Raw genomic sequence first — 16088 nt, 5'->3', positions numbered from 1 at the left:
ACGTGTTTCATTTTTCTTTCGAAATAATAGGCTTATGAAGAGATTTTGTAAATACAATATCAACCCATTTGGATAAAGATATTGGTGAAACAATTATTGTTATCATTCAAATATGTCAAACACGTGTCATGTCACAAAATTCTTTGTGAATGAGGATTTAGACGAAATTACTGAAATTTTAAAAAAGTATTTCTCATTAATTTTATTGAATGTGATTTAAAAATAATTTTTTATCACATGTTAAAAAATAATAATATATAACTTCTCGAAAATTAAATAATTAAATCTGTATTAAGGTTAGATGTCCACATCAATATACTAAATACGATAAACATCATGTCACTGTCTTAGGCTAACAAAATCTAAAATTTTGAGATATGATAGTGATTATTAGCCAAAAAAATTAATCAACATGCGTAGTATTTAATAAAGTTTTTTAAAATTACCGAAAAATAGTATTTATTTTTATTTTTTATAATTGTATTATTTTTTCAATTTAAATACTTATTCATTTTCACTAATTTTTAATAATATTATCCCGTGCATCGCACAGGTGAAATACTAGTTTATATATAATATATACTTTAAATTTAATGGATGATAAAATAACCTCTCTAAGACAAAAATTTGTGTCATGCGATCTCACGGATCGTATATTAATTTATGAAGTTCATTTTGTTAAAATCACATTTTTTAATATCATAGAAATAAAATTTGTTGGTCTTAAAAAACAACATAAATTGCAATTCGATTTGCCAAAACTTGTGATTGATGATATAAAAGTGTAGTGGAAGTTGTGGAAACTCACAATCTTTTATTATACAATAACATAAAAGTAATAACATGCATCATCCCTAGTCAATTAATTAAAAGAATGTGACCTTGAGGTAAGGTCATTAACATAATAAAGTGTACAATTGCCATCATTTCCATAGCTTCAAGAAAATGCCTCAACTTCTTCCTTCTTCTGGAATTTAAAGCTCATGCTTGTTCTTTAACTATAGTATCTAGACTAGGTATATATAGTAAGGGGACGTGTTCGCCGGCGGCTAGCCCTGCCGCAAAGAAGCGCATTCTTTGGGATCGGGTACTCATCTCTCAACGAAGTGGAAGTGGTGTACACTCTCAGATAAAACTGTTGCCCCAAGTATTGGCGAGCCCAGTACTCCGATCTCAGATTCCACATTCCGACATTGTCCAGTGCCACGTAAATCGCAGTCCAGGACTTAGGATATACCTGCAACAACCCAAATAACTAAGTTTAGGCCACATTTTTTAGGTTGTTTTCGCGAGGACTCACGTTTATTTGGACGTGGACCCAAAAGACCCTTTAAAACAAAACTAAAAAAAAGAAAAGAAAAGAAAAGAAAAGAAAAGAAATTTCATAAATAGTAACTCTAGAACTGCATAGATATCCATTGAGACGTTGGCTCTCTCAAATAAAAATTCCTGAGTCTTCTTACCTGAACGGTGCAACGAGAGACTGCATCACGGAGATTGTACTGGTTCCTACTAGCTGAACTCCACTGCCCTCCATCCATTCTGATTTTTAGATCAAATCAGTGTGATCACTTATCCCTACCAAGGTATGGATGTGTGTGTGTGTGTGTGTGTGTGTGTGAGTGTACACTCTATGTTAAGGTGCTCACCCAACTACAAAGAAGGAGTAGCCATTGAGGTGATAGCTCTGCAAGATATCTTCGTAGTTTTCAAAAACTATTTCGACGAATGACCGATAGTCTGTGTTGAGCACCGACGTATCGAGATGTATCCCTGCGCCATTGGGTACATCAGATATGCGTCCGACGCGATAAACTCCACTTATTTTGTAGTAGTCGGCCAGTTTCAGAGGAGTGTCGGCCGGCACGAAGGACACGCTGTTGATTGCATATCTTTGCTTGCCATTCACCTGACCTGCAGAGCTTGCAAGCCTGATGGTTCTCGCGACAGGTATCATGCCGTAATGATACGAGCCTTGTGGATTCGGTCTTGGTCCACTCGCTGTAAGATTAGTCCTGCAGAAACAATTATAAGATTTGAGTTTCATCCTTGAAAAAAGACATGTAATGTCGCAATTAATTAATATTTTACAGTAATGAGATTGTAATAATTAAAATTTTAACAAAACATCAACAATTATGTTGTAGACTGACTATATTTCCAGGCATCCCCAAAAAGTGAAACGATACAGTCATAAAAGACAAGTTAAGCACACACACACATATATATACCTGATAGTACGTGCCTGGTTAATGGACCAATTGATCTCCGTGGTTGGTCCACCAGGTAATGGTCCAGAAGCGGGACGATTCGAGCTTGCGTAGAGAAGAAATCCGGTTGTAACGATAATAGGAGCTGGTGAAACGGGTCGAGGCGACTATGTAGTATCCCTGAGGTGGCTGATCAGTCGTTACAAGAACCGACATGCATTGTCCCACATGAATATCAAGGGAGGAATAGCTAATTTGCATCGTGTGTGTTCCTTCTACTTCCACCACCTTCATCTTGTGCCCTTGGATCCGGAAATTGAGTGAGTTTTGCAAGCCAACGTTGCATAACCTGAGACGGTATGTTTTCCCTGATATGAATTGGGAGTTTACCATCGTTAGATCAAGAAATATAAATACATAAATTTCACTGAATAATCTTTGTGTTATTAATTTACCCTGTTGAACAGTAACAGAGCTAACATTAGGGCCACGGCCATTGATAAGAATTCCATCTGGAAAAGGTAGTTTTTTTCCCTTGTCAAGAATTGCCTTCAATGCCTGTGAACGAATTGTTAAGGATAAAAATGCATAGTTTGCATGCAAAATAACAAAGTTAGTATCATATATGGCAACTGATACCATTAATTGATTCTTTTGAGTTCCTACAAACGCGGGAATGTAAAATGAATCGAGTCATCTCGCCAAATGTTCGAGTTCAATTATTGTCAAATTAAAAACTTTTACAATATTATTGCTTGAAAACAGATAACTCGGCTCACGAATTTTAATTATTATTGTCAATATAATAAATAAAATCAATGAAATTAATTTTTCATGTTCATCACCACTGCAGTTATACTTGATTTTAAATTAATTAACTACAGGTGCAAATAATGGGGGTTCCATGCTTAGCTTAAAAAAATTTGTACAGCTCACGATGTAGGCTAGGTAGTTAACCAACAACTAACTAGCATTTTTTTATGGCCCACTATTTATCCATATGTAGCTGGCCCAAACACAGGCCTATGACATATATTGGGGCCCAATAGGTTTTTATAAGGCAAAATTTAAAAGTCCACGATCCAATACATAATTACACCACCACTGACCAATCATTAATCAAAACAATTAATACATGCACTACAAGTAGGAATTTTGACATCAAAGAGGAGTGGAGGTACTTCCAATGTAAACAATAATGATTTGAAAACGTATGAGAACCAATTGATAAATCTGTAGATTACTTTTCAAAAAATTGGTCATAGAGTTTTGGTTACCGTGTGATTGGCTTTGTACCAATCTCCGATGAGTAGAGTGTAATCGTCGGCTGGAGGTCCGAAAGGAACCGGGATCAAAGGCCGGCTTAGAATCCGAATGGCTCCGAATCCCCCGGCGGCCTTGTGAAATGCTAGAGATGGGAAGTAAAAGAAACTCCCAACTTGATCTTTCATTTGAAGAATGTATGTGAAGTTCTTTCCCGGAGGAATTGGGCAAGTTGTTCCATACACTCCATCTTCGAATGAATTCCTCCTGTTTTGGATCCCATTCCTGCATTTTTTTTTTAAAAATTCTTGTTTTAAGAATGAAAATCGCATTTTGGATTAATTCAAAATTTTTAATACAATATTTGTTTTCTTGATAAGTTGGTTTTTCAAGAATATGCCAGACAACATACAGTGATTCATTAGATAACCAGGGTAAATTTATGCTACAAAATTATTCTATGAATCTGTAATTTGACTTGAACATCAAAAGGATTTCACCAGAAAAAAAAAACTCCGTTTCTTAGACAAAATTTATGGACTATTTGATTCATCGATCGATAAATTGATATGTTTGATCATCAATGTCCTACTTCACACGGAATGCACATGATTTAAAACATTGCACAATACTATGATATTCCGTTGCTTCAGGTTAATAACTATTTTATCAAAATTTCAAGTACAAGGATAAATCCAAAAATCGACTCCTCCTTTTTTCTCTCATTGCAATTCAAGAGAAGGCGGTGGTCAGTGGAGTTTGTTGACAAACTTTATGAGATAACAACCCATGTGTGGCTTCTTTATTTAATTTATGTGAGTCCATTTCCCACCATTAAAAATCGTCACAAGTTTTAAATTTGACTATCATTCTCTCTTTAAAATCTCCTTTAATTTTGTTGGTGCATATATATATATATATATATATATATATATTTGTGTGTGTGTGTTAATTACAAAAAGAAAACATATATACGTAAAGCTAAATCAATTTATTGTAAGGTAAAATCAAAGTGACGACATCTTTTAGTGGTTCAAGTACATAACTAATTGAGGATTTTATTTAACTTATAACCCTAATGAAACGCTACATTTCAAAAAGCCCGCTTGAATTAATTTGATGTTTTATATTTATATATAAATAAAATGTATATCTTAAATTCATTTTAATAATATATATCACTTTTGTTCAATAAATTACGAGTATAAACCGAAAATGTTAGCCTTAGATTTGCACTTTTTTCATTAAAGATATTAAGATGATCTAATTGTTACATATAATTTCGCAAAAAAAAAAAAACCTATTTAATTATTACTTATTAGAATTCAAAATTATAATGTTAATATTAATGTCACTGTTGAAAGTAGTGTGTTCTTGGTATCCTCCTCGATCCTCGTACCCTTGAAAAATAAACATGGAGCAAGCCCTGTTGGCATATTATTATACAATTATTATAATATATATTCTAAACTTTCAACTTTTTTTATTTTAAACTTTTTATGCATGTCTTAAAAAATTTTACACTACAACTTAAATCATATCTTCACAAGCTGGTTAGATTTATTGAATCAACTGAGGCAAAAGACTGATATTGGGAGGTTGATGTCTCGTTCAATTACGATATAATTGGTTTTGAAACAAGCAGTACTCTACAATATAAACTGATGAAATTTTGAAAATTATACAAAAAGGGCAAAAAAATAATGGAGAGGAAGAGTTTAATTCATACCAGTGGATGAGAAAAGGCTCGTCTAAGCTGTTAAACACGTTGACAATTATGTTATCATTGGTGACACAGTAAATCTCAGGACCTGGGAATTTCCCATTTATCAATATAGCCTACAGAAATTCAAATCCCACGAAGATTAATACATCAACACCATGCAAACAGTTCAAAAATCTAATCTTTATATAAAGCAAGCAAATCAAAGTGCGAACCTGTTGGGGGATGCCAAGAGGATAAATGGTGCCATAAGTGACATTCCACGTGAAGAATCTGTAGGGGTTTTCTGCAGCAACAATGGCGAAAAACAGACACAAAAGAGCTAATCTCAGCTGCATTATTTTTTTGGTTTTTGCAGAGATATTGATTGATTTGTGCTGCAGATAGTTGAAGAAACAAATGGAACTTTTGAAGAGTAGCGTTGTGGGTGGTTTGTTACTTGTTAGCTAGATTGGGGTTGAGTATATAAATGAGGAAAGTGGAAGATGGGGTACTATGACATGTTAAACTAAAGTGCGGTCCAGATATATGTGTAGCGGCTTCGAATAAAAGTCAAGCGCGTGAGGGAGATAAATTAAGAGTGTGTCCTAGCTTGCTAAGCTGTGAAATGAAAGGGTAAAATTTTATAACTTGCGGGAAATTGAATTTAATGGTAAAAGGGAAAAACGAGTAAATCACATGTCATCTTTCAAGATAGTCATAATCGATTTATTCGAACTCTATCCTTATGGTAGTATCCGTACAAGTTTTTTTTTTATGTGAAACCATGCATTACATCACATGAAAAATACATGTGTCGTCTAACAATCATTGGATCAAGTGTTGGGGCACTATCTCAAAGATAGGATCGAGAGGTCACACTTGGTTTTCATGTATATAGATATTCATATTGATGAAAAATGAATAGAATTCTCTCATGAAAAATGAACGTGGGAATTGAGAGGTTTGGAACGAGCAGAGGCCGAATATGGATGTGATATTGGTCATTTGTTGTGGATGAGTGAGTGGCTGTAGGTGCTGAGATGATTTTGAAGTTACAATTTAGCAGTACTCTAAAAAAACAAATGAAACAGTGGTTGATCAAGATTAAGGAGTTCAGAGTAAAATGATAATTTAGTCAGAAACTGAAAAAAAAAATTAGAATTATTATTGACCTCATTGTGCATATAATATGCAAAAAGTGCATGCATTTATGAGGTGCATTTATTGCAGAAATTTAATAATTTTATTTATAAATTATACATTTTGTAGAATTGACTATTTTTATTGATTTCTATATAGCAGTAAAAAATTTCTATACTCTTTTTAGAAATTTTTTTATTGACATTTATAAATATAAAAAAAAAGTCTATTAAAATTTTTAAAATCTGTAGATTTTATAGAGTTTTTAAAATTCGGTGTTGAGTACTACTTGACTTTTTAAGACTTTACGTAAGTTTATTATTTCTGGTAATGTTATTTTTAACACAATATAGACTTCTACAGATTTTCTAAACGTTAAGATGGAATTCATTATATTTTCTATATTATGTTTCTCATATATTTGACTTGAGATAATTAAAATAATACAAAAAAGTAAACAAACTTTTTACACGTAAATTAGTTAGGACAATACAAATTTGCAACTCCGTTTATTAAATTTTTCGTTCGTTTTAACATTGAACTTCCTATTTAATATAACTTTACTCAAGAATGTGTCCAAGACGAAATGATATGGCTAAAAAGAAAAAACGAACTCAATATACAGTGGAGGCGATCGGGGCCATGATGAGTACAAAGGGAGGGCCAATGGTCTCCCACATGCCTTGTTTTTGTGGTTTTGGAGAGAATTTTAGAAAAGTGTTTGTTTTATTTTTATTTTTTTTAAAATTTTGTTTCTGGTAGAAAGAATGGAAGAAGTTCCAGGGAATTTCAATGTGAATACAGTCACGCAAGTGTCAAAAGAGCTAACACCGCGTTTGGCGGGTCCCCGCCGAAGCCAGCAATTCGTTGTGATGTCGAAACCATGCTGTATATTCTTGATTTGATTATTTGGAAAACTGAGTGTTCTTGATACCTGTTGATGAGTTTTTTTTCTCGAATAATTAATTGTAAATTAGGAGATTTGGTCCAAAGGCAAAACAAGCATTGTGCTTGGTGGCCTGTGAAGTGAGAGTTTTTGTCTTCACTTCCTAGCAGCGGCAAATACTACGTGACATGTGTATTCGCATTACGGTAAATGTGCCTGCCTAGTTCGGTATCCAACAGAACAGTTTCTTGGTCAGTTTCTTGTATATTTAATTTGAGTCATGGGGGGTTGTCCGTGTAAAATACTCATTTTGCCCCGAATTTCAAAAGATATATATAAAAAATTCGAGAAAGTGGAATTGCTTGATGTGGCCATATTATATTCTAAAGTAATTGTTCAAATTGGAAAGACTAAATTACAAATAAGTCAGAATTTTCGCAATGAAGCTGATAACCTGGCATTAAAAAAAACACATACTACTAAATTTAAAAGACTTTTCAGTGGGAATCTGAATGTTTATATTCTACGGTACTTTACATGAGTACAGCGGAAGAATTATTATTTTTTTTTAGGTTTAATAGACGTTCTTTTAAATGAATGAAGGGTTTAGTAATATACATTTTCATTTCTATAGTTTATAGATTTAACCAGTTTAGTTTATCTCGGATCTCACATACTGATTTTTTATTTTACATGTGTTTTCCTCTTATGATGTGGTGTAATTTTAGCCCTCGAATTATCGACACATGAGATCGAATTCTATTAAAATATGAACAAACATACATGATCTAATGTGATGAGATATGAGGAGAATTGCTCCAATGGAGGATGGACTATATCCTAAAATAGTTCCTAAACTTAAGAAAGTTGACCAGATAAAGTCTTGCACGCTACAAAAACATTAGGAAGTAATGGGTTCTAATTAATAGATTGAAGCCAATTTTTCCCTCAAGTTAATCAATCTTCTGATCTATTTTTATTCAGTTCCCCAAATTTTCTGTGTATGAGGCCTCTCTTGTTTTAGAGCATGATTGGTGGAAAGTAGTGGGAGGCTATTTGGCCAGAGAAAAACATGTTAATTTTGGGGAGGGCATTAAATTAGGTCAATGGATCAACCAATTTGGTAAAAAAATTGGTTTCAATCGGTTCAAATACAACATTATATAATTCTAAAATTTCCTCCAACTCCCATTAACTTTCAACATCCATTTCCCTAATCAATCAATAAATTAATAAATGTATCCACCCGCTAGTGTTTATTAAAAAGGAACAAGGAACAGATAAATGAATTTGTGAAAACGTGAAGTTTTGGCAAAAATGTTCCCACCACCATCCCCAATCATTATCATAATTTTGTAAATTTGGGAGGTGCATGTGCCGTGATTACAGATCAGTGAATAATGCAATAATTGCCTCTCCATTTATGTACATCACTTTATTATTATTATTTTATAATAAAGTTTATATCAACACTTCATAATGTTGAACCAACCAAAACAACGCGTCAGAATCCATCAACGTTCAAGCATTGCAATAAACGTCATAATGATAAATAATCAAAGAAGGTTTCCAGAAACAAAAAGATTTTTCATGTAGCTAATGGATGGGAGCATTGTGTCCCCGCTCAACTACTTGACAGAAAAGGAGAAAAATGGCTCACAGCCAAATGAAACAATTAGCATCAAAAGAGATATTTATCCTAGGACGATCGGTATGCTTCGAACTATACAAAAGTTTCATTCGATGATGTCCCCCGTCTACTGTCCGTACCCCGTGTGACTCGGTCCATAAGAACCAAGACACAAGTAGCCTAGCGCTGAATGCAAAAGCAATACTGTAACGACATCAATTACATGGGATGAATAGCTTCTTGTGGCTAGGCAAGTTAAACATCTCATGAATGTTCATATTTATTAAGGCATACACTTGCAATCAATCATTCCAAGCCTTCCCACATTATCATGGTCCCTAAATGCCCATGACGACGAGCCATGCGCCCCGACGCAAGACTTAACGAGGCTCCGCTACTGCACTTTAAAAGCTCAAGGTATTCTAAAAAAAAACCTTAAATTTTAAGGATAGTAAATTCAAAATAAGTACCAAATAATAGATCACTTGTTGTTACTAGTAGATTAATAAGTATTTGTTCTAGTACTACTTAACAGTAGGTCAGATATTTACTCACTTCGAGTGCTTGTATTTCGTTCATTTATGGTTAGCTATAAGATACTCATGCTTCCAGTAACAATGCAGCAAATGAAGAAGTTATACAGTGAAAATGAACCACAGCCACAATTTCTAAGCCATATGTGCTTTTATCTTCAAAGAGATCAAAGAAAACCTACAATCAAATTGTCGAAAATAAATCTAATTGCTATACCAAAGTTCTTGATTGAGCACCATTTTAAAGAAGAAGCAATGCGATTACAAACATGATCGAGCAGCAATAACTTACCCCAGGCTTAATGAAATGAAATTCAGGGATCAATTTAAAGATATGAAAATTACATCAATTACTTTCACCCCCGAACAGGAGGCGAAGCCTCGCGGCAAAAGCGCTGGTGGGCTCGAGAGCGGCTTCAGCGAGGAGGCTTTTGATCTGATTCATACAGATTTGAGGTCCTTTTGCTCTAATTCCAGTAAGACGATGCCCTCTGTAAGTTCCTGAATGCGATACTTTTAGGTTAGGGACTTGGCGCTTAGCAGAAGTATTCCTATCATCACGAAGAATTGAATGAAGCTTGGATTTCTCTCCATGGCGGTCTTGAAGAAGCCCAGAGACCTTCCGCGCCCGCTAGGGTTAGGTCCGCCGCCGCCGCCGCTGGCGGGCGCCGAGGACGAGGATGCCATGACCGAACTGATGTGAATCCACCCCCGTCGACTTGGCTAGGGAATTCAATGGGGTCAAACGGGGAAAACTTTGGGTCTCACTACTAAGACCAATTTGTAGAGTTGGCCCAAATGTGTTTGGACTGGTTTGGTTTTGAGCCATGTGGGCTTTCTTTTGTAATCATTTATTTCCAAATTGGCGTCTAATTGGGTTTGATGTCGTATTAATTAGAGGCGCAAATGCAGACTCTAGCTAGTTTTCGGGTATTTTGTGAAATATTTGATTCGATTATATTCAAATTTGAGTTGAACTTGAACTTGTTTGAATTTTTTTTGTCAAAATCGAGCAAACATTATTTTTTTCAGTAGTTCGCGTGTACGGTACTTGACAATTTTTAGGCCCGAGACAAAAGTAAAAATTTGAGCTCTCAAATGAAGTAGGATTTTTTTGGGTTATAAAGATGCTCATTAAAATAAATAAATCACGTAGAATATAAACTCAACTAAAAAATAATATATTATCATTACCTTCTTCTCTAATTCATTCACGACGAGATATATTGATTCACTTCTTTTAGTTCTTTATTATCATTTTTCTTCATAGATTGATCAATTTCTAGATCCAAATATATCAATTTGTTTCTTCTATCATAATTTTATCGTTGTTCGCAAAATATTTATCAATATCTATTGCCTAGCTTTGAATCAATTGTCTTGTCTTTAGAGAAGAAGGCAATTCACATACGACGCTCGTGAACTTTGATATTTTACTAATAAGATATTATATATAAAATAAATATATTTCGAACAACAGTTTGCATAACTCAATGACAAGCTTGATCCTTTGAATTCGAGTCTTAATTTTTTTTAAATATCTGATTCAATTTGATTATATTAAACCATTAGGTTGAGCTTGGATTGGTTAGTTTAATTTGGAGGGAATGATTTGAGAGATGAATTTCAAATAACACATTTTTTTAATATTTTCATTATATTAAAAATTTATTTTAATCTATGATTTAATTTTTCATACTTATAAATATTTAGAATTTTTAATGAATTTGATTTAAATAAGTAATTATGATTTAATATTATTTTTCAATCATTAATATTTATAAAATACTTAAATGAAATTAAACTTATCCGTTATGATATAATAGAACTTTATCATAGTAACGTAAATTAAATTGGTTTTGATACTAGCTTATATAATTTAAAGTCATATTTATCAATTTAATACTTTGCTATAATTACTTAAAATAATTAAGTTTATAATTAAATAAACTGAAGATAAAATAGTATGTGAATACAGATATTTGCTAAAATAGAAACATTATTGTAATATAAAAATTTATTTCAGAGTGCATGATTGAAGATAAATTTGAGTTTTGGTACAAATTAGAGTTGTTAAATAGTTGTACAGTTAAAGATTATTAAATTTTGTCATCACGATCTGTAATATCTTTTTTTCTTTTTTTTTTGGGTCATTTTACGCAGAGGGTGGAGTACTTGAGCTGGCATAATTAATTTTATAATATTGTCTTGAGACAGAGAAACAAGAAAGGACAATAAAATGAATCATGTCTCTCTCTCCCGACTTAGCTAGAAATCATGTCCGTTGGTTTTGTCTCCCACATGATGTACGTATTCAGAATTAAGTAATATTTGCGCATTGCGATTACATGTATGACCAGTGGCGGAGTCAAGTTTTCATTTTATTTAGGGTATAATTTTCTAAATCATGGTTGAGTTAATATTGACAACTAGAGCCCCAAACTACTGAAAAATAAGACAAAATTTTATGTGTAAAAAATATCGAAAAAAAACAAGTCGCCGGACTATCGCCCGAGTGGAGCAGCACATGGCTCCGCCCGTGCATGTGACCGTAAAGCAAGATGTTCTAAAACCTCAAAAAACCGCATATTTTTAGTACATTGCCGTAAACAAAATCCGACACATATTTTTTTTAATTTTTAAAAGTTTTTTTTTTGTATAAGAGTATAAAAAAGGCAAAATTAGGATCATCGGATCGAAAAATGAAATGAAACCCTCATTACACAGGAGAGAGTCATGATCCAATGATTTTGAAGATTGAGTACATTTTTTTGGAGTAGCATGGAAAAATACTAATTTCTTTGGATGTATCGGCATCGGTAAATTTATTCAAATTATGCGTAATTATATATTGTAGAATCTTTTTATTGCTTTAGAGTAATTATATACTGTAAAAGAAAACTATCATGACTGGATCCGGCCCGGGGATGGTACGTAGACCAGGAGTTGGCGGGGTGCAAATTTTCATGTAATGTCTTCGGATGTAAAAATCTAAATTTTTATGATGTATTTTTTAAAAGTTTGAATGGTGGAATAAACCCTCACGTTGTTGGCTCTTTCATGATTCAACTACTTTTCTAGAGTTTGAGTTGTTCGGGAAAATAATTTCATTATTAAACCAGGACAAAAAATATCACGTACGGTCAAGCATGGAACCTATATATTTTGATCATTCGTTGAATCTGCGGTTGGAGGTTAACTCCATTGTAGCTTCTCATTAACCTGTTTTGTTGCCTTATATCCACCGATTTAGATGCACGCATGTGTGCTTTGAGTATTACTTTCGGGCATACATAGAATACTCCATCTCCGACCCCCCCTTTTTTTTTTTTGTTTGAGCGGTTACATTGGCAATTGTTTATACAAATTATTATTTAAATTCATAATTCAATTTTATGAAATTTGCGAGAAACAACAAGTGGATTATAGAGATTGATTTGATCTTATCTTCTTCACATAAAACCATATTGTACGTACGTACAAGAATTGGTAGTTCTAAAAACCATGATATAATTAACACGAAAATTTGATCTTATAATTTACTGGTCGGTGAGAATGTTGAGAAGTGTGACTCTACTTCTAAGTAAATGCCTAAACAATCTTTCTAATCCTGACTCAATACCTTCAAGGCAAGAATCAAGATTTTTCAATCTTTGCATCATTTGTGCGTCAAGAACCCTGGCCCCACCATTTCCAATTCTTCCTTGTAGGGAATTTAGTGCGACATCCACACTGCCCATTTCACTAATCATGTTAAATTCTCTGCTAGAACCCGCTGATTTTTTTATCATCAACTTTGCCACCAAATTCCAACCCCCGTGCTTAGCCATCGGCCAAGACAAGAATATTAGAAGACACTTGAAAATGACAATAGTGATCCCCCTCACTTCTTCGAAAGCACTAATAAAGTTTCCTTCTCCATTCTTGTTCTCCAAATTCTTGAGTGTTTTTAGGGTCTTGCCTATATCTTTCTTCATTTTCATTCTGCAACAAAAATATTTGGCTACATCTTCTTGAATGCCGGAGTTCTCCAAGCCCTTTCGTCGCAGGGCTGATTGAAGGGATCGAACATTATCTTTGATCATTTGAACAAGCTCTTTTATAGCGTTGCAAGAATCCAGCAACTCGATCGAGCCCACAGTGCATTCATCCTGTTGATGTCGACGGATAAGTGCTTGTTGAGCGGCATGGTAATGTGTTAGTTCCTCAACAGAATTGTACAAATCTGCTAAGCCCGATAGACCAGATTGAAAGGCTTCTGAGGTAATGGGAACTGTTTTTGAAAAACAAGATTTAAGCTTTCTTGACTCAGCTTCAAATTTCGTGGCATGAATGGGGTGTAGCCTTGAAGGCAAGCTAATGGACCTAAAGGGAGATTGTGAAACCTCCATTTTTGAACTTGTTTCTTTCTCCCGAGCTTGAAAATTCTTGTCGGTTTTGTGATTGTATATATAGTGGGACAATGGCTCTACGTAGGATTTGCTTTGCATGTGATTGCAAAACGGGTACACTTAACTTTTTAAATTATATGTTTCATTTTCCAACATCAAATCTGCAATCATTGATGTGTTGGTGTGAAATACATTGAATATTGATGACGAATCATATTATAATTCCTCTTGTCCCCTTGCCTCCCCATCATTTGCGGGATTCATTCAACACTATACAAATTGCATTTATAATACTAATTATTCAAATATATCATGTATTTGTAATTTTGTTCACTGTCAACATATAATTTTTTGGGGGTTAATAAATTAATACATGAATTTTTAAGAACTTATATTAACATTTAAAATTTTTAGTGATGATTTTTTTTTTATGGAAAAATTGAATTTTATTTCGTATGATTATTTCTTTGCGATTTTGATTCTCAATGTTATCAAATTTAGTATTAGTCTTGTATCTTTTGCTTTTTATAAATTTAGTCATTTTTCATCGAAAGTATTAATGTGACACTACACGCATTAGCGTCACATTTATTCAACATCAGCCTAACATCCGAAAAAAGAGTAAAATTGCCCAAAAAAAAGATATTAGACTAAGACTGAAATTTGACAACAAAAAATATTAAAATCACAAAGCGACAAACATACAATTACAAAAATACAAAAAATTGTGTGATATATTTATATTTATAATAATTAAGTATGTATAAAGTGTGAGTCCTAATTGTATAACATTGTACTAGTTGGCTTTACAAAAATCTCTCACAATACAAAAAGTACAATTTTTTTATTTAATGAAAAACACTACCAAAATCTACTTAAGCAAATTTGTTAGTCAAGGAAAATTTAGGCATCTCATTCATTTCTCAAAGTTTTTAAATTTACTTTTGCCAATTTACAATCGGAGTCGAAGCTTGTTGATTTTTTAGCTAGCTAGCTATGATTGGTAAACGCAAGAATGGTTTCTTTTGGCATTTACTACACAAAAGTCTAAATATATAATTATCAAGGAGGTGGCATGACAGATTTTGCAAGTAAATGGTTAGACAAGGTAGCACTTGGAATATATGCTTATATATTTAACTTAAACATCGCAATATATTTTATTTCAAGATAATTGCAGATAAAAAGGATTCAAATGCATAGAATCGTGCGGCGAGATGTTGCAATTAGCGCAGCACAACATCTCAATATATAGTTTTAAAGGAGTATCAAACTGTCTAGGACTTATTTATTATTCTCACCAAACAACCGTTGAAAACATGGGATTTGTTAATACATGTAAGAAAAAATAAGTGAACACTGTCACTAATATCTTGTGTTTACAATTTCACCCCGGAGAAGATATGTAGAATACATACTCCCCGCTGCAGTGGGTGGATTTCAGTTCGACTACAGGTTGTAATTGTCTGAACATCGTGGATGTTACAAGTTGGTTTCAATTGGCTTTTGGTTTTCTAATCAGTAAAAACAAGTGTTATTGCATTAAGTTTTCTTCTTTTTACACTTTCAATCTTTTTTATCGCTGATTTGGCTCGACATGTTCGTGATATTAGAAGTGATGTTAGTAATGATCAATGTCTATTCAACAATTTCTAGTGCAAAATGTCTGAAAAAAACTAAAGAGTGCAGAAAAAGTGATCTCTATCAAATAAGAGGCGTGGGATTTAGGACACAGGCCGAAGAAAGAAAAATGATTGTCTTTAGTGAAAAAGCAGTAACATAGAAACCCGATCATAAGATTTCTACTTTTTAGCACAACCACATTTATATCATAGTTAATCAATTCATTATACTTGGTGTATCTGATCAGATAAAACATATACGGTAAGCCGGGGAACTTTATTTGGATATCCTATTATTCATGACAACATATGTATTGCATTTGTTTGAGTTATCCATTTGTTTTCTGCTAAAAGAAGATGATTCTAAGGCTAAAGCAACCCTCTAAGACATTGTGAATCCACTTGACGCCCCGGTGAAATGGTTAAATTCTCCATTTCCTGAACATATCAGCGTTTCTTTCACTGCCTCCCTCAGTGTTCTTCCAGCCATTGACGTAAAAACTGAGAATTTTCCGTCATATGTATAGTTACAAGAAAGATGATTCCTCGATTTAGTTTTACTGTTAAAAACTTGAATAGATTACAGACCTCCTGGCACGGATAGAATGACCAGTTGCCCCAACCTCAGCATTTGAATTGGCAGACTTGCTGTCTGCCAGATTATCAAAGTAAAATCTAACAAAAGTTATGAATTGAAGACCATCTTTT

At 33.4% G+C, this 16088-nt stretch overlaps 1 protein-coding gene, 1 long non-coding RNA gene and 1 pseudogene across 2 annotated transcripts; all 3 read right to left on the bottom strand.

The window, feature by feature from the left end:
- Positions 1–789: 789 nt before the first annotated feature.
- LOC142545917 (L-ascorbate oxidase homolog) lies at positions 790–5858 on the bottom strand (annotated as a pseudogene).
- Positions 5859–9465: 3607 nt separating this feature from the next.
- LOC142545916 (uncharacterized) lies at positions 9466–10206 on the bottom strand. The gene is made up of 2 exons (XR_012820390.1): positions 9660–10206; positions 9466–9545 (listed from the first exon to the last, which is right to left on the bottom strand). It is a non-coding gene; the product is annotated as an uncharacterized LOC142545916 (long non-coding RNA).
- Positions 10207–12906: 2700 nt separating this feature from the next.
- Positions 12907–13758, bottom strand: LOC142547819 (uncharacterized). The gene has a single exon (XM_075656287.1). It carries the CDS (start codon positions 13756–13758, stop codon positions 12907–12909), a length of 852 nt encoding a protein of 283 aa, XP_075512402.1.
- Between the last annotated feature and the right edge of the window lie 2330 nt (positions 13759–16088).

Source organism: Primulina tabacum, chromosome 5, assembly GCF_025594145.1.
Source record: "Primulina tabacum isolate GXHZ01 chromosome 5, ASM2559414v2, whole genome shotgun sequence".
Lineage (NCBI taxonomy): Eukaryota > Viridiplantae > Streptophyta > Magnoliopsida > Lamiales > Gesneriaceae > Primulina > Primulina tabacum.
Note: the sequence above shows the minus strand (reverse complement) of the source record. Positions and strands in the feature narration are given on the sequence as shown.